Here is an 18,489-nt window from a genome sequence, read left to right as displayed (position 1 = left end):
ATCTCGGCGCTGCAGCCCGACCACGCCATCAGTATGCAAAGGGCGCACGCCTGCCGACAGAAGTGTGAAAACAAATAAGTCCTCTGATTCAAAAACTGTCTAACTCAACCAAGCAAATAGACACAATGCTCTTATTTCCAGTGCCATCAGGCCCTCTTGATACACACTCCGCCGAAGAGGAGGCACTTTGATAGCGCGCCAGTGCGAACGTTTGCCGACTCGCGCGCAATTGTGGGTGTGCTCCTTTCCTGCCGGTGACAGCTGACAGCTACTCCTTTTCAAACCACTTAAATAAATATTTTACTGATTCTGTTTCCATTTATATGGCGACGTCCCCTACAGAGAACAGTTTTAGAGCAGTTTCAAGCGGCTGCCAGAAAGTCGAAATGTGTTGCAGAGGTTTTCTTCTCGTCGCCGGAGCGGGCGGGGTGATTCCTGACACCACTGCGCATCTGCAGGGAAGCTCTTAAGCCGCCACTGCAGTGGGTGGTGACAGATGTGTGCAATGACCTATCAAAAAAACTCCCACCGCTAGGTTCCCTTTTTCAGACGACAATGCCAGAAGCAAGAGTGCTCCGGACTGAGCCTTGAGTTGGCCTGATGGACAGAAACAACACAGCCATAAGCTGGAATCTATAATGGATGACTCGCAGTGCATGCTCCAAGGAGCAACGATCAAAATAAGACCACCAGATCGTCTGCAAAAGCGTCACCCGACAACAGGATTCATTTTCACATTCAGCATCCGAGCGATTTACGGCCACCAAACTTTTATTAGGAAATGAATTCCAGGGTGATGCAGAGGTCACGTTTCCACCCACCTCTCCCTGGGCATCTGATGGTTTGGGTTGTGATGACAACGGATGCTGAGGCCGAAAAGCTTGCGGGCGGTGTGCTGAATCTTGAGTCGCTGGATCTCCAGGGAGCTCTGGAGGAGCCTGTAGCGGGCTTGGAGGTCCCAGTCGCTCCCCCACAAGAGGTGCACGCTGCTGATGGGGAGGAAGTGAGTCGAGGGCAACCTCTTCAGGAACGACTTGAACTCATCTAGACAACAGAGATGGTGATGAGAAGATGGGATAAATTATTATAAGATGCTTCACTCGGTGCAAAACTGCCTGGATGAATCCCCAAATTATTAGTTACTTGGAGTAAAATAGTAATAAAGAGTGTTCAACTCTAAGAATAAGCAAGGGTAGATTTATAGTTTGTTTTTGAGTTCAATATGCAAAATATTCCTCCTTCTGTAAACCATTTCCAAAGCCGTTTGTTTGTTTAGAGGGCGAGAAGCGCTCTGCATCTGCCGACATCTTTGTTATCTCTGACTGCTCCTGTTGTAGGAATCTGGAAAAGTACAAAGATCCTGAGTGCAGCCCGAGCTCTCACATGCTTGTTTACTGAAAAACGCTGGCCGAGCAGATTTCCTCTCAGCAGCGGCGACAACTCGCCTCGTCTTCCTCTCTCTGCCTCACAGATTTTTCTGCGAGCGCAGCTCTGCCGTTCTCGTCTCCGACACCGGCGCCACGTTGCAGCATCTAAAACAGAACCCTCCCGTAGACCTCGTGGAGAATTTAACCGAATTAACCGAGCAAAGAGCTTTAACTGAAACAGTCAAGACGTGTCAGAGTTTTCTCCACTCCCCTCGCAGGCCTTGTCAGGCCGCCCTCCTCCTCCTTCAAGCAGCCCAGACTGCTTCTCCTCCCTCGTTGTGCCACATGCATCAAACTACTTCTGAGGATTCACTAAAACTTCCTCAAGATAAAAAAAAATACCGGCATGTCCCTATGTTTAATATGCACGTATGGAAAATGCATGACACTCTGCCAGCTGTGGGTGGTGTCTGGTTCCTGCTGTGGAAGACACGAGCGCCACGATATCCGTGACGAGGGCACTCCCCTGACGCTGATTCATCGAATCGGGCTTCATTTCCGACCTCAAAACTATAATCACTTTCAATTATGTGAGGCTGAATAGCAAGAACATTTGTTTTAACGTGCAATGCGTCCAATCCAAGAGATATCATGCGCCCGTAAATAAGCAGCTGTATTTGTATTACGCTGAATTGTTTTGGGCGTGTAAACAGAAACTTTATTTCCTGGCTCTCTGTGCCTCTTTCATGGGCCTCCTTGTCTGCCGGTGACTTTCTCCTATGGCACATAAATATATTTATCTCCTGCTGGCAGGTTTTATTGGGATGCTTTTATATTTTCAATAATAGATAAACAAGGCGCCTGGCAAAGCAACAACTAGCTTTTTCCACACTGTGAACAAGATTGTGCTGCCATCATGTCTGTAGCAGAAATATATTTGTGATAGATACACGATTGCGCTGGCCGTGGCAGCATAGCCTGGTGTGCCTTCTCTATCGCAGGGAACTGCAGTAATTCCAGACTCCTTTGACTTTCAGGGGGACTTTTCGTCTTACCAGAGGCCTCAAAGTCTTTATAAGAGGCAGCCCAGGCGTCAGACATCCCCAGCAGAGTTTTCTCCATGATCTGGATGTCGGTGAAGGGGCAGTTGCATTGAGGATACTCGTCGGCGCACTGACAGATGCACTTGTTGTCATGGCAAACGTACTCCCCCTCCCCGTTGCACATGATGTAGCTCAGAGCGGACTGGACGAATTTCTCCTGCAGGTAATCGGGGAAGATGACCTGAAGACCTGAAAACAGAGAAATCAGACCGGATCAAAACCGAAGTCGTTGCCATGGAGACGTCAGACACGTTACTTATGACCAGCGCCTTTAATTAGATCCAATGAAACCAGGACGGGAAGTCAAACTGTTGTCTTCTGGGTCACATGAACGGAGCGCTGTGTACAGAGAGGCTTAAGAGGCGGTGAAACGGCTCACTGCCCCTCCAAGATTGCTTTTTTATTTAAGGCTGAGCTCATCTTTAGCCGCCTGTTGTGTCTCTCCCGACATGACAACGTGTCTAACTGTGATTGGTGACTGGCTCTTTCTTCCCCAGAACATTCGAACAGTTGTCCGATTTAGAAGGAACAGAACTCTGTTTACAATATTCTGCTGGTTAGATTTCAGTGGCAACATCTGAGTTTATTAAGTCCAATCTGGACCTCTGCGCCCACGTGGCAGTTTTTCTTTTTTCTGATAATCTTTAGACTCTGAGCAAATCCATATTTCACACTGGGGATCTGAAGCTCGGACAGGAAACAGCAAAGCCGTTCTCTTTAGTCCGGGCCGAGAAAATACATCTGCAGCTCTACGAGCCACTGGATTGGAAAAGCACTAAATAGATTTTTCTCCCCCTTCCTATATGAAAAAGCATCTTGGCGAGGCAATATTTTGTTAATAGGTTTTACTTGAGCACAAACAGTGCTTCTGCAGAAAATAGGCAATCAGGGACCAGAACATAACATAATATCAAATGATAAATGATTGCATTATTATCCCCCCTCCCCTTGTTTTTTTTGCTCACATATTATTTTTTTTCCACCTTGGGTGCAAATGTGAACTCATTTATGCAAAACCAAAGTCATGCAGCTCGAGTGAAAGGAGAAGAAAGTGTATGATTTCACGCTGAACACCTGAGTGTTTCAGGATGTTGTCACCTGATTGTTGCTAGCATGCGCTCGTAAACCTGACGTCGTTGTTTTGAACATTATGATTTATGTCTGAATTTAGAATTCATGTACAATATCTGGTATTTTAAAATCATCTATTGATTCTATACCAAATAGACTGGACAAAGCTAGTTAGCTTAGCTTCTCTTTGCTACTATCTGACCACTAGGTGTCACCATTTCCTACACACTGGACCTTTACTGTCAAAACAGGCTAACAGGGAACTAAATCCCAGTGCTCATATGATACAGAAACAAATATTTATTGCATTAAACAAGAGAAATGAAAAGATATTTGATGAGAACCATCGTTTGTCTGGGCGGGTTGCCTCCATCACACAAGACCGGTGCTGCAGGTAACAGAAAGAGGCAGGAATGGACAGAATAAAGAGAATGGATGGATGGATAGATGGATCATATCTGACCACAAAAGAGTTAGATTTCGTCAGACCCCCCCCCCCACACACACACACACACACGCGCCCCCGTCAGGCCGTGCTGTCTGCGGCCCCTGGATCCAATATTCATTTAGCTTGATGTATTCCTGAGCTTGAAACTTTAATGTGATTTGTGGGAGAATCCAGATGGCAAGTTCACGGATCAACGCTGCTCACTGACAGAGCCGGTGCCAGCGGCGTGGTGCACAATAACACCCAGCGCCCCAGCCTTCCTTTTCCCCTCTTCCGTCGAAGCATATACATCACGCCCCCGAAACCTATTTTCAACACACACCCACACGAGCAGTTTTTTCCCCCCTTCCCTGATATCAATGTTTATACCGCAAGATTGCACTGGGAACCATTCGGCGTGCTGACATTCAGCTCGGCTCTATCTGTCTCGCCATCTCTTGTTCCGCTGTCCCTCCCGTTTTCTCTCTCTCTTCTCTTCTGACTTGGTCTCCGTGTGCATCTCTACTGTCTTATTTCATTACGCTCACTCCTGCTCCCACAACACTCTTGCACATGCCCCTTAACAGGTCCCCCATCATTCTTTGGCTCTTATTCGCTCCATCAGTCATTCCTGTTTCTTTACCTCTTCTCACCCTACTCCCCATCTCCCACTGATTGGAAACCTCGCATCTCACGGGCCTCCCGCTGTGCCTTCTGTGGGGATGATGTCATACAGTAAAAGCACACTCATTTACACTGTCGGAGAGCCGGTGGAAGTGTGAGAATGGAGGCCCTTGGGCCACAAATGGCATTATGAGTCAAGGCGTTTGTCTGTGTGATTCCTTGCTGTTAGCGTAGCAACAAGATACCAAATCTGATTAGGTTATAAAGCTGCTATGCTTCTGAAGAGGGGGTTTAAACTTGCATACTAGTGCTGTCGATCAGGTGAGTGTGCATTTTGGTATCCCCGTGCAGCCATTTGATAACCGCCAACTTCATGCTCTGTCAGTGCACATAATTCCCTGCACCCCCTATGCCTGACTTCCTCCAAATAAATAGCGGCTCAAAGTGGCAGTTAATCCCGTTGCATACACAGGAGGCTAATATATTGCCTTCACGTACATTAGAGAGTATAGGCCGGCAAACATCCCATGAATTCTAAAAACGAGGACTCTGCAACTGTGGCTCTGCCTTTTCATTACGTCTCGTCCTGTTTTTGCGGGGTGATGGATGGGGAGCGCAGGCCGCAACTGAGGCTTGTAACTACCCCGGCAGCCCATTGGTGGCTTATTGCGGTGCCACGCTCCACCTCATAAGTTACAGTTTCATTAGGGATTAATTGACCATTGTGTGACCGCAATTTTGCAAAATAATCATTATTGAATCCGTCGACGCAATAAAGTGGATGCGCTAACATTCCGTTGGAAGTCCTGGTTGCACACATGATACAAAATAAAAGCCCTCTGAACTGGAAAAAGGCTTCTCTTTAGTCCTGGGCTGCCTGGTCCACTTGGGTGACCCGTGGACCTTAAACTGGAGTTGTTTAGGGAGCTTTGAGAGTAACTGCACAGGCTCACTTCAAAAGGGGTCTCCTGTCCTGCAGCTGGAAGGTACATTTCCTTTTTCTCTCCTTATATTAGCGCTTTATTGTCTTCGGAACTGCCGCTGCGCTCGCTGTGCATTAGCGTGGTTTGAGCCCCGAACACGCTTCGGATACTTTGCATTCAAAGTGTAGCACGTACGCTACGTCTGTGTCGAGTTGATTACTGTAGCGTAATTACTCCCAGCCGCACGCTAGCTGCAACCCCAGGTACCAAACAGGATCATTGTCTTGAAATTTAGTTGCACAGCATTGCAGAGCGTTTGTGTGTGTGGGGGAAAGATAATTGCTCGAATTTTACGGCGCATTTACAGTGAACATATACCAAACCCAGCAACGAGTCAATCCTATTGCCTAGAACATATTAACATACAAGAGGCTGCATGTGCACGTGGGATCCACCTATCTGTGCAGAACAGAGGGACTCTGTGAAGGCAATCTTTCACGTAGCACACATTTGTGGGTTTGAGTGAAATCCATTTATTCATTTTGGTAAACACAAAAAGCAGGGTGCAGGTGCAGCGCTGTCTGTAAAAAGCAGAAATTACACGTGAAACCAGGCTTGGCGCCGAGAGGAAGTCCTGAAATCGCACATCGGCGCGATTCCTGAACAGAACTGACGACTTGAGCTGAGAAAAGAAGCAAGACCCAACAGGAATAAAATTAGGCTATCATTATTTACTTATTTTCACCTTGGGAATAACCCCCGATGCCGTTGCTGTTTATTATGGATACGCATTTCTTTACATTTCGCTGATTAAACTCAAACACGGGAGTGTTTGAGAAATGCCGTCGTCTGTTGGCTGCCTGCTCGCTTGAGCACCGGCGTTCAAGCTGTTCTCTCATGTTTTACCATGTGTTCCTGCACAACAGTGGCAGGGGGGCATTGGCTGGTGAGATGCTGGGCCGGCATCACACGGCCGCGCGCACGCGGACAGAAGCACGTGGCGTCCTCCGCAGGCGTGCGCACACACCCTATGGAGCCTCCTGCGGAAATCACATGTTTTACAAGAACCCCAGAGAAGGGGGAGGAGAGAAATATGACAAGCTCTGACATTTCCATTTCAGCTCCAAAAGATACGCCCGCCCTCAAAGTGTCAGGATGCGCCATACACACATTCCAGATCAAAAGCCCAGATTTATCAGAGAAATTATTTTATACATCCCGGAATACCTGAAGCCATGTGGATCCGCTGTGTTTGTATGAGGAGGCAAACGTTTGCTTTGCACTTTTTAATCATTTGGTAACAGGAACGCATAATTGACACCGCGGCAGGATTGTGTGGCTTTTTTCTGCAGTGGGAATGGGAACAACTGGCATTTATTTCCGAGTCCGATCAGCCAACGCGTCATCGGGGACGGGACAATCCGACCCCAGGCTGGGACGGATACGGCTCCACGGAAGGAAGGCAGAAGCATCAACCGCCATCTTGGTGACAGGATGCAGGAAATAAATAAGCCCCTCCTCTTCAGAAAAGTAAAGAAATCACGTGCCTCCACCTTCAGAACACAAAAGATTGAAGATATCTCCGATCAATAGATGAAACTCGGACTGTCGGACAAGGAAAGAAGGCCGAGTGGAGAAATACGAGCCCTGCTGAAATGGCAGACTACAGCTGGCGAGTGGAGCTGGGCGGAGATTTATGGTCCGAGTGGAAACTCACCGTTGATTGACCACTTCCAATTGAAAGCTGACCTCCAGGGTCAATGTGGAATGATTTCATCAGGTTCTGGGGGTTTCGGCATAATAGGAAAAATACGTGCGCCCCCATATATTTGATGGAAAGGAAAGCGTTGAGCTGGAGATGAAAAAAAGACAAAGTCGGAGACAAAGATGGAGCGTATGTCGGAAACAGAGGGACACCGCTGGAGCTAATAGCGCTGCGTGTTTAGCTTAGCGCCGCTCCAGCATTTGCTTATTTGCTCACTTCCATGTTCTGCCCCAAAGATTTTCTCCCAATAAATTGTTCCCCGGTAACCAAGGACATTGTGTGCAGTGCATTAGCGTCCAAATCAATTTCGCAACAAGTCAGTCATCGAAGACAACTTAATTGATTTGTGTGTTTGGTTTTGTCGTCTCCTTGGCGTTTGCTGTATTTTCCGCATGAAAACAGGGACAGGCGTCAAGCCACAGGCCAATGAGTATCTAATTCATCACCGGCTGCACGACGCGCCTGCTAGGCTGCTTTAATTTATTTTCACTTCCCCATTTTCAAAAGTGTGGGCTCAGGCTATTCTAACATATTCATAAATCTTCCCAGATAGGCGGGAAAATTGGAGAAACGTGCAAGTTGGGTTCTTGAAAGGAAGGAACAGAGTTTGCTTTTGTTTTTGGTGCCACATTGGAGGTGATGGGATCTGTGAGAGGAAAGAACCGCTGGAGGTTCTAAAGCCTGGAGGCCTTTTCTGGCCCAGTTGATACAGTTCCTATTTTTTTCTTTTGTTCCTGTTGGACATGAGGTCGCGCCACCATCAGTCTTTCGCCAGGTCGGTCCCTGCTGTTAGTCAAAAACTCTCCGATTCATCATCCACATCATCAAATGGGAGGATGATGAAAGAAAACTAGGAAAAAAGGAAAACCCCGTTGTGCTGTCACCTGGTATATAAGATTATCAGAGAGCAAAGACAGGGCAGGCATTTATTAACCACATCCTAATTTCATCATTTTTGTTCCTAAACTATATTTTCCTTCTAGTTTCCAGATTTTTGCCTGGAGAGGACGAGCAGCAAGCCACACTTTAATTTAAATGGAAATAGTGCAAACAAATAAAATGAATCTGTTGACTTATCGATTATGTCTTCAAGATTGGAATCAGATGGTTGTTTACGATGATTGCTTTAGAATTTACAGTGTCTTGGATGGGCGAAGTCGCACGGTTCACCATCAGTAATTCAATATTGGATTTCCACTGGGTTTCTGCTCATAATGAATTTGAGGAGCTCCATTCAAACACCAGCGACAGGAACCCAGATGCTAACGCTGCTACAGAAATCAGCCTGTGATAGATCAAAGGGCTAATAGCTCAGGTATGAAAGATAATCTGTGCAAATGTTCCAGTTCCATCTCTAATTTAGATGACTGTCAAAGAGAAGACGAGAAATTTCTATCCAGATGGTGCTACCTGCAGCGTGCAGGTGGGGGCTGTGGGAGTGTTCCCTTTAAACATACAAATATACGTCTTCACCAAAAATAAAATAGTATTAGGAGCTGATATTATTTCCGCTGTCCCCTGAACCCCCTCACAAATGCTCGCAGGCCTCTTCTCAAGTTCATTTTCTGACAAAGTTTTTTCGCAGTCCCATCGTTCCGAGGCTGAAAAAGGGACAAAACGCGATTAAAAGTTTAATTAGAAGAAGGAGATGGAGTGGGCTTTCTATTACTGCATCCTGGTTGTAACTGACATGGCGCTGCATACTAATACCTGCCTCTTTTAAAAAATACAAATGAAATGTGCCGGACTAAATTAAGTCCAGCTGCGGAAGAGACAGCATCGCCGCCATTGCACATTAATGAGGTGCTCGACAGTAAACGACCGCGCGGTCACCAGTAGGAGCTACATGCTAATGGCATGCTATTGTACTAGCATGGAAGATAGGAAATAACCGTAAAAACCTCAGGAGATGGAAGTTTTTCATCAAGAATAACACAAAAAGAGACATTTTCTGGTTCAAAGATTGAATAAATAAGGAGTTATTAATTACATTTTAACGTAAAGCAAGACTAAATGATGATAAAGACGTACTCTTGCGTCATGGATGCCATTCTATGGCTCCAACTCGTCCAATGAATCAACCGTACTTTTTTGTCGCCTCCTCTGGATCCAAGCGATAACTCAGCTGAGTGATGCCGCCGTCCAACAGGAACCATGCATCTCCAACTTGTCAATCTTTTATGAGCCGCAAAAAAACATCCCTGTCGTCAGACGACATATTTTACAGCTCACTGTGCGGTGCCGTTTAACCGGATGGAGACAATTTTCCAACTACTTTTGGAAAAAAATTATACGGAGTGCTATAAATTAGCGTTAGCCTCCATCATCATGGTGAACGTTTTGCATGTCGGATAGCTCTGCCAATAAAAGGCGGTCATTGGTGGTCAGCTGTGACTCCGCCCCCACAGTTTAAATGCCAAAAGGTTTGCATTTTAGCTAATTGCCTGGTAAAAGGTCAACCGGCATTTGATAATGAGACACATGGTGGGCGTTCATTAGAAGTGCTGAGAGCTGCTGGTGCATATTAAAGCTGTCCTGGGGACGGCCAACGTCTTCTTCCTCCGGGGATGGTTTATGAAGTCCGTTTATGGCAGCTTTTCAGAGAAGCATACAATGCTGCGAGAGCTGCCCCCCCCCCCACCACCACCACCACCACCACCTTCCTGCTGTTCGTTGTAAAGCGATCCGGTAAATCTGTTCTGGATGAATAAAGAGAGCCCCGGCCACCGAACTTCACAAGTTGCTTCGAACTGCTCCGCCGTGACCTTTCAGGGATCAATATTCGTAAATATCATGAGTACCGCGGAATGTTGGGTTGACCCACCTGACCCTAAAAGAATGAAACGACAACATTTCTGCATGCTGATTTTTCCTTTGCTGAACTTTAGCTGCGGCTCAGCCCTGTTTCCACTTCAGCGATAAATCCTAAGACATGTCTAATTGCGTAATTTTTTCCCCGCTGGTATTGGATTTCCCTCAGCTCGCTCTCCTGTGATTCGTCAGAAATGTTGAGTGGGCGGGGCTAATGCCGAGAGCACAAACATCTCTCTTTAGCTGGGTGGAAAGAAGGAACTATAATGTAAATACACAAAAATGGGTCATAACTCATGAACTGGGACTGATGAGTTCTGCATGTGATAAACCTAAACACACTGGACTGGGAACCAGGTCCATTCCCAGTCAGATCCTGTTTATTCCTGACATATTCCATTTTCTCCTCCTGGTGTCCAGGCTGTCAAATACCTCACACCCTGACAGATAGTTTACTGGCAGCAAAGACATATTCAAGCCAAATGGCAGCCAAATGTTGTGTTCACACACCTTCATCATCTGCCTGCTGCCTCCCTCCAGGTAGCGTGACAACTAACAACCGTGGCACCGGCGCTGCTGCCTTTGAAAGGGAATGGCAGGAAGGCCGCCCATGGATCCATCAAGACAGTGGATCAAACCCTTTCAAAGCAATTACCTGCTCCAAAATAATAGAACAGGTGAGGACACGCCCCTCCACGCGCACGCCAAGAGAGGCAAATCAATCTCCATCTCTGTACAGTCTGAACTCATAAAAGCCCATCTTGATTTTCCAGGCAGAGAGAAATGTAATCAGGGTTGTGTCAGCTTGTTTCGTGAGGCCTTGAATGGAACAGACACTCCCATCGTGGGCGTTTAATCTATGCAGAGTCAACACACACACACACACACACACACACCACACACACACACACACACACACACACACACACACCTGAGGTCTTTCAACCCTGAGAAAAATCTGATCAGATCAGATGCAGGACTGATAAACATATCAAAGCGTGGATCATCTCTGTGTTCATATTGTTCTCCTGTCTGATTCTGTTTGTTGCTCAAAGAGGAAAAGTTGCCTTTGGAGACGGACTCGTGCCTCCTTTTCCACTGTGGAGGCCGAGATGCTTTATAACAACCCTCCTATTAACATGTTGTATATTTAAGCACAAAGAGGAATCACGCACCGAGGCCTCGACGCCAACAGTCATCCAGGCAGAACAACAGCGTTCCACACCAGGTTCTACACAATCCAGCAAACTTTAAGCGCTCGGCTCCGATTTGGAGGCAGCGGATTTTGTCCGGAGGATGGATTGAACTGGCGTTGGCGTTAATAACCTGCGTAAACATGATCGATTCAGAGTCCCAGTCACTCTATCGACTGAGCGCTGAGCAGTTCCTCATCTCAGCCTAATTAACAGGCTTGTCGGAGAGCTGATTTCATTCGAAAGAACACAGTCGCTAATAAGTCAAATTTGCTATTTGCACCTGCTGATCTCTTGATTGGTGAGTGACACGTTGGCGGATGCATTTTCAAACACGGCGATGAAAGCAACTCGTTAATATCTTGAGCGCATTCATGAGATTCAGAGGGTGCTAAAAATAAGGCAGCGCTCGACGTAGCCGCACCTTTGCAGACTGTTCCTATTGTCTAATTACGAGCCGCACCGCGGGGAGCGCCGGATTCTGTTCTCGTGTCTGAACAGTTTATTGTCTTTGAACAAAGCTTTACACATTAGAACACAGGCGTCTCTAAGCACAGCCGATATTAGTGCGCTCCCACAGGGGAAATTAGGTGAGCAAATCTATCGCGGTCCCAATTTCGTCAAAGGCATTGGCAGTAGGGGAGGCGCGGGGCGCTCTCCTTTGCAGAGAGCACTTCAGGCGCTGGCCGTCTGTTTCGGTTTAGGTGAGGTGGTCGTGGGGGGGGGGGTGAACTTGTTTACCTTGCAGGTGAAGTTTGCTCTCAGGGCTCTGCAGAAGGATGGAGCTGACGGAGTCCAAGTTGTCGTAGCTGCTGCATCCCAGCGGCCCGGACCGTGTCTCCGTCACCTGCAAGAGAATTAGGGTTCGATTGAGAGACGCTCGGAGAGAATGGCGAGCATCTGCACGTGGCATCGCTCGCGGCTCTTTTCACGCTTTTGCCTCAGATGCACTGACTTCCTGCGCGGCTCTATTGTTTGCTCACTGTAAGACTGATAAGCAATCAGGGGATGGAGTATTGAGCTTGGTTTGGTTTGGTTTCTTTGCACTGGGAAGGAGGCTCAGGAGTTTTCCAAACGATGGCATCTGTTCCGGCACTGGCAAGCTGTCCTTGTGCACAAGAAGAAGCAGCAATTTTCCCTCTTTTCTCTTGTAGGTGCTCACCAAAAATGGAAAATCAACGGCGGTTTTGCATCTCAATAGTAAGGCATCAGCATGTTTCTGGCGGCGCGGTCTCTTAAAAATATACTTTACTTTTAGTTCAGAGCTGGAAGGTTTATTTTTTTTCCCTCTCCTACTTAAAACAAGCCAGCAAATCCTGTTTTATGTCTTTGTTAAGCAGTACAATGCTGCGGAGAAAATGATAACGCTGAACTTTATTTAAGACCCAGGTGAAGATTTGTGAGCAGAATATTGCCATTTTATCCCCTTTCAACCTCCATTTGCTAGCCAGCGGCTGCTTATCTGCTGCGCCGCATTAGCATTCATGCAGCGGCGCCCACCACCTGGTAAAGGTAGATCCATGTCAGCTGATTTTGGTTTTCATGAGCTCCTAAAGGGGAAAAAAATATTGCTCTTGATAAACACTCCACTGCGTTCGGCTACTCGCTGCCTTTGTGTTAGACATTCTGATGGCGTCGTTTTTTGTTTTTTATTTCTGTAAAAATAAAGACTGAAAACAATGCTGAGAGGGAGGTAAACAAACTCCTCCAAACAGAAGGCGAGATATGAAATAATACATGCGAGCTCGTAATTTGAAATTTCCATTAAACTGTTTCCAGTTCCCAACTCAAACGGGTAAACAGAGTACTTATTAGTGCGACATCTTGATGGAGGGTGTGAGACTGACAGTGCGACAGCATTTTTCCCGTCTTTACTGCACCAGATGGTGGGCTGACACGCAGTAAATAACGCAGATCTATATCCTTCCCGCAGCTCGCAGCCTGCTGGTAAATCAGGGAGACGCAAAAACGGCGTCCTGCAGGATTCTTCCTGACCAAACACGTGAGCACCGCCGCTGTGCACGCGACTTAATCCCGTTTTTAATTGAAACCGGGCGCGCCGATACACCAGGATTAATCGACGATGTTAATTACATCATTGTGACGCGTTTTGGGTTTGCAGCCCTCTTTTCGGCCGTGTTGTCGCCTAATCCGGCCCGGAAAAAATGTAGAAATGTGCCGCCGCATCCAGTTTGCCGCGCAATTATTATTCCAAGGCACATCCAGCTTTATGGATTATCGAGTGACCCTTGTAATCTGAATGACTTCGGCGGCACAGTTCGTGGCGCTCGTTGGGCTCTTCCTCCAGCAGCCACCATGACAGCGCAGCGCAGATTATTAAATCTCAGGAGAACGTCATAAAAATACAAGGAACAATCAAAGGACTGAAGTGGGCTGAGGGGGACTTAGAGGATTTGGATTATTAAACAGAACACAGCATCAGATTCCCAATGGGCCCCGACTGTATCACAGCCAACAGTCGGAAACCAGAGTTCTGGAACATCCCCTCTTTAATTGTCATCTGTCATCCCGTATATCATCTATGCAATGATGCATACCAGATCCAAAGGTGTGGGTTTTTTTCCCCCTCTTGGCGACCGAATGAACGTATAGCACTCCCCAAAGCCCAAATGTTGGAAAGTTTCTGCAGTTTTAGATTTATAAAGTTGTTGCGACATCTCAAACAAAAGAAAGGACGCTCATCTCAGGAGATGCATTTGAGTGGTGGATGTGTGGGTGGAGATGCAAAAAAGCTACTTTGTATATATATTAGAATAAACCTCAGAGTCTCTCCGTCAGTATGCATAATCAACGCCGGGAATACTCACAAGAAATATTTGAAAAAGAGCTTTTTTTTTCTTTTTTCCCTGCACTTGGATACACAATGATCCACTCGGAAGAAGCATCAATGACAACAGGGGTCTTTGAAACTGCAGCCGAGCACCTTCGCTCTATCTCAGCCCCGCATCAGCACAGTAATTATGTGTTTTGAACCCTCATTAGGGTCCAACAGTTCAACAGTTCGTACTGCCGGGGCACAGAGGTCAGCATCGTACACAGTTTCTTCATCAGCAAACACAAATGTTCTGATCGGGGCGGACTTTTACAGAACCGTGGATAATTGCAGGCTTCACGCCGCCTCGTCCCAGAGATCCTCTGAATGTCAGAGGACTCCTCTTCTATCTAATTAGAGTGATTAAGAAGTAGGTCGACGGCAGGAAAATAAAGGACTTTATCAATTTCCTTGTTTCATCATCCTAATACAGCAGCGTTTCTCCATTAAAAGCAGATTGCTGGCTTTTGAAAGTGTTTCTTCCACACTATCTCCTGTTGTCCTTCCCCAACAGCGTATTGAATAAATCATTTGAAATGTATGGATTTTCTCCATGGATTCCCATCCAAGGTTAATCCAAGCCTTCATTATTAGCTTCATATTAGCGCCGCAGCGCAGTGAAATTCATTTGTCTGTTTAACATACAATAATGCCGTTACATGTGAGTCAACTCTCGGATAAACCTAATCACCTTCACCAAGATGGAGCTCCCATCAGTCCTCACACTCTCTGTTTCGTTCTGAAACCAGATTGACGACTGCAATTTTGCAGAGCCTCAAATTATGTTTTTTTCCCGCTATATTGCATTTCAACTTGAAAGACCAAAGGAGAGATTAGGCAAAAAAAAAAAAAGCAAAGGAAGGGAAAGAGATGAGAGAAAAGAGCTGAGTCTTAGCTATCTTTCATTACACATCGCCTCTGCCGGGCTCTTCTAATATGCCCATTACCTGCCATTTTCTTAATGACTTGCTATTTCTGGACAGATAGAAATGGAGACGTGTGATCCTCACTAATTCTCCGAGCGTGTTGGAGGAAGATCTCTGAGGATGTTTTTTTCTATTTTTTTGAACCCTTCCAGATCAACTGTGGATTCTAACTTGTTTTCTTTGCAACACAAACATATCTTTTAAAAATAACCCAAAAATTTGCCCCAAATAAGACGATTCGGCTTTGAAGCATTTGAAGCAGCACCCTGCTGAGCGCAACTCAGGTAACAATGAGAATAATCTGCAGGTTTGTTCGTGCCAGATGCAAATGAGTTGTGGACCCTAGCTGGCAAAACCTGGGACGCTGAGACGTGCACGTCATGGCCTCACATGCCTGGACCGCCCACAGCTCTGCTGCATGCAGAGGGGACGCCGGCGTTAATCTGGCCGCGGTCAATCTGCACGGACAGGTGACCTTGCAGGTCGGCGTAAACACACGCCGCTGCCGCCCATAATCACGTTTTCCAGACAAGACAGTCGGAAAAGTGGCATTTTGGTTCCATTAAAACTCTCCGTTGGGTGTCTCACCCCCCCACATACACACACACACTCACGCACACACGCATGGACGCACTGACATTCCCAAAGAGAAGCAAACACGTGTCATTTATTTCTATCAGCAAGGTGGGATATTGCTCACAGCAGGGGCACGCCCCTGACCATTTCCTGCATTCCTGCGCTCTGGATATTTATCACGGGGATGACGTCGGACCCAAAAGACCATCAACAGCTCGAGCACAAAGGATGAGGCCTCCATTCTGAACAGGTTTATATATTTCTCCTGTTTATTAAAGCGGCTGCAGACGCAGCCATGGAGATAAATAATCAAAAAAAGAAAAAGCAGCAGCCCTATGCAGCAGTGCCTCATTACATGGTAACCCCAGGCCAGCTTTTACAGCTCTGGCTGCTACGGCTACGGCTCTTCAGCTGGTTGCGTTTCGTGCGGTTGTGCTTCCAACCACGCCGAAGATGAGATCCATCACCGCCGACGTCTCGCACGCCAGACTGCTCCTCACATCTCTGGTCTCCCCGGAGCGCCGTTGCTTTACATTTTTTCCGTGCTTTCTGACGTCGCTCAGGTAAATAGAACCCTGCGAAGGGCAACGCAGTGGGGATACAGGCGGGTTTGGCTTTGATTAGTCTTCACGTGAAGCTTTACGTGCACGTGAGCCGTGCAAAAGATCAGAGGCGTTTAGAGGACGGCGGTTCACTGCAGCCTGCAGAGGGACACCGCAAAAGCTGTTTCTTAGGGCCGTAGCTCGTTTACTTGATTGCTCATTATTAATCCGGTTTCCACATATGCTCTTTAAATCGTTCTTATTTGTTGCCTGTGTTCGAACCTGCGGGACTCCGGCAACGGTGAAACAGTTGTTTGTACTCCTCCTCCTCCCCCGATGAAACGCCGACATCTGAAGGAAGTAGCTTTGCACCAGCCTGCACAGACGTCTGATGTCATCACAGAGCGATTGCCGTCGTTCCTGCTGGCAGCCCTGATGTTCACGTGGGGCTCCGCTCCCTCATTAGTAGTCCAATAACGACGCCATCATTCAAACATTGCACAGAGCAGAACGCAGCCGCACACATCAACGCGCAGATTTGACACATCATCTTCTGAGACCTTCGAGTGGTGCGAATCATTGGGATCATTTCTATCAAGCATGGTCTTGGTGCTGAAGTGTCTGTTGTAAGCTAACGAAAGGCGGGTCTTGAACTGCTTCTACACATTGTGCTGCAGGAAGTAACGTGAGGCGAACAGTCGCTTCAGAAAGTGCACCGCTAATGTCATTTTAGCAGCTAGACAGCTAATTAGCTGCTCAACTGCATCGTGTAGCACTGAAGTGGTCTTTTACACTTGACTACCAACATTGAGCCGTCTGGAATGGCTTAGAGTCATCCAGGAGAAGTAAGAAACAGTCCTCCTCCAATATCTGCTTCATAATCCACCAATCAAAAAGGTGTTAGCTCTTCAAATTCCTGCGCTGCTCATTCTCACGTCCAGGGTTTGTTTTAGGTAAACAGTGTTAAAGATCAGTTTATTTTGAGCTTTTTGGAAGGGATGGTTCCCCCATGTAATCCCGGAGGAGTCGGAACTGAAGACGTCAATCAGGGTGTCGCGTGACGACAGATGTCAGCATGGCTGTCGGCGCCAGTCTCATCATATATCAGAAAGTCAAATTTCACGTGAGGACGGATCAGACATCGGCAGCTTCTGCTGCTCTCGTCGTCGCAGCGCTTCTCGATGTCACGCACGAGCCCTCCTCTGCGTCCTTGAAAACAGTCATTTTATCAAGTTGGCTTTTTTTTCACTGGAGTCGAACAAAACAATGCTGAATTAGAAGGGAGCATTTACAGACTGTTTTTTTTCTTTTTCTAGATAAATAATTTCCCATCCGCTGCAGCTAGCATTTATAATCTCGCATTTGCCTCTAGTGGCTAATTATCATTGCTGGAAATCTGTGGTTGATAGAACATATTTCAAGGTACTTAGTGTCAGAGGGAGAAAAGAAATATCAGATAATCAGCAGTTTTATTCATTGCATCAGTAATTTGGTATTATTCTATCTGCATACATTTGCTTATTAATTGGGTTGTGCTCAGAAATGCGGCGTGAAAGAACTGTCTCCTGTTTGACCCTCTGTGGATGAACGAAAGAGAAGGATCTGATCATAAATATTACACGCCTTCCTTCCTTTATCCCGCCCAGTGCCATCTTCATTAATTCAGGCCCATCTATAAACGTCCGACTGCATTTAAAACAGATTATTCCCAACATCTGTGTTTACGCGTGATAAATTCTACAAATAATGTGTCCGTATAATTAGATATGTTAAAAAAGAAAAAGGTTCTCCCATGTTGCGAAATATCAGCTGACTGTTAAAAAATGAATGCGTGTGGTTCAGCAAAATGGTTCCTTTTTTAATCTGCTCGCGTGCAGACGGGAAATGTCTGGAACATTTCTGGCATATTGACGCGTGTTTTTCATCCTGATTGTAAGTTTGCACTCCAAAGCAGGTCTCACAGGCGCTCTGAATCAATATTGGGAGAGCAAAGCCCTTGTTCTCGGTGTTTATAGATCCATGCCTTCTGCAGGACTCTGCTTTATCTGCACATTCTGATCTCGGTGTGCTGGTGGGGGGACTGGAGAGCTGCAGTGGAGGCCGCCTTTTGTTCCGAGGCGCGGGATGCGCCTGGTTCATCCTGAAACGCCACCGCCACGGTTTAGCCTTTGGTGTGGCTCTTGAGGCTCTCCATTCTGAGCTTGTAGTGATGTGCCGCTATCCATTACCTGCAGGTTTTGCAGTTCGCATCAAGATGTGGAATTATGGCCTTCGGAACCTGAATGTAATGTAAATTATAGTGTAGGCTGACAGGAGACCCTGGACTCT

The 18,489-nt window shown here is 46.7% G+C and overlaps 1 protein-coding gene across 2 annotated transcripts in view; it reads right to left on the bottom strand.

Moving 5' to 3' along the window:
- The window catches only part of brinp1 (bone morphogenetic protein/retinoic acid inducible neural-specific 1), a 63,790-nt gene that overhangs the window by 8,389 nt on the left and 36,912 nt on the right, over positions 1-18,489 (bottom strand). For both annotated transcript variants that reach the window (XM_057018794.1, XM_057018795.1), the window contains exons 5-7: positions 12,026-12,131; positions 2,423-2,659; positions 822-1,044 (exon numbers count right to left, since the gene is read on the bottom strand). In XM_057018794.1, coding sequence (XP_056874774.1) covers positions 822-1,044; positions 2,423-2,659; positions 12,026-12,131 — 566 coding nt within the window. The remainder of the gene's footprint in view (positions 1-821; positions 1,045-2,422; positions 2,660-12,025; positions 12,132-18,489) is intronic.

This window comes from Takifugu flavidus, chromosome 20 (genome assembly GCF_003711565.1).
Source record: "Takifugu flavidus isolate HTHZ2018 chromosome 20, ASM371156v2, whole genome shotgun sequence".
Taxonomy (NCBI): Eukaryota; Metazoa; Chordata; class Actinopteri; order Tetraodontiformes; family Tetraodontidae; genus Takifugu; species Takifugu flavidus.
Note: the sequence above shows the minus strand (reverse complement) of the source record. Positions and strands in the feature narration are given on the sequence as shown.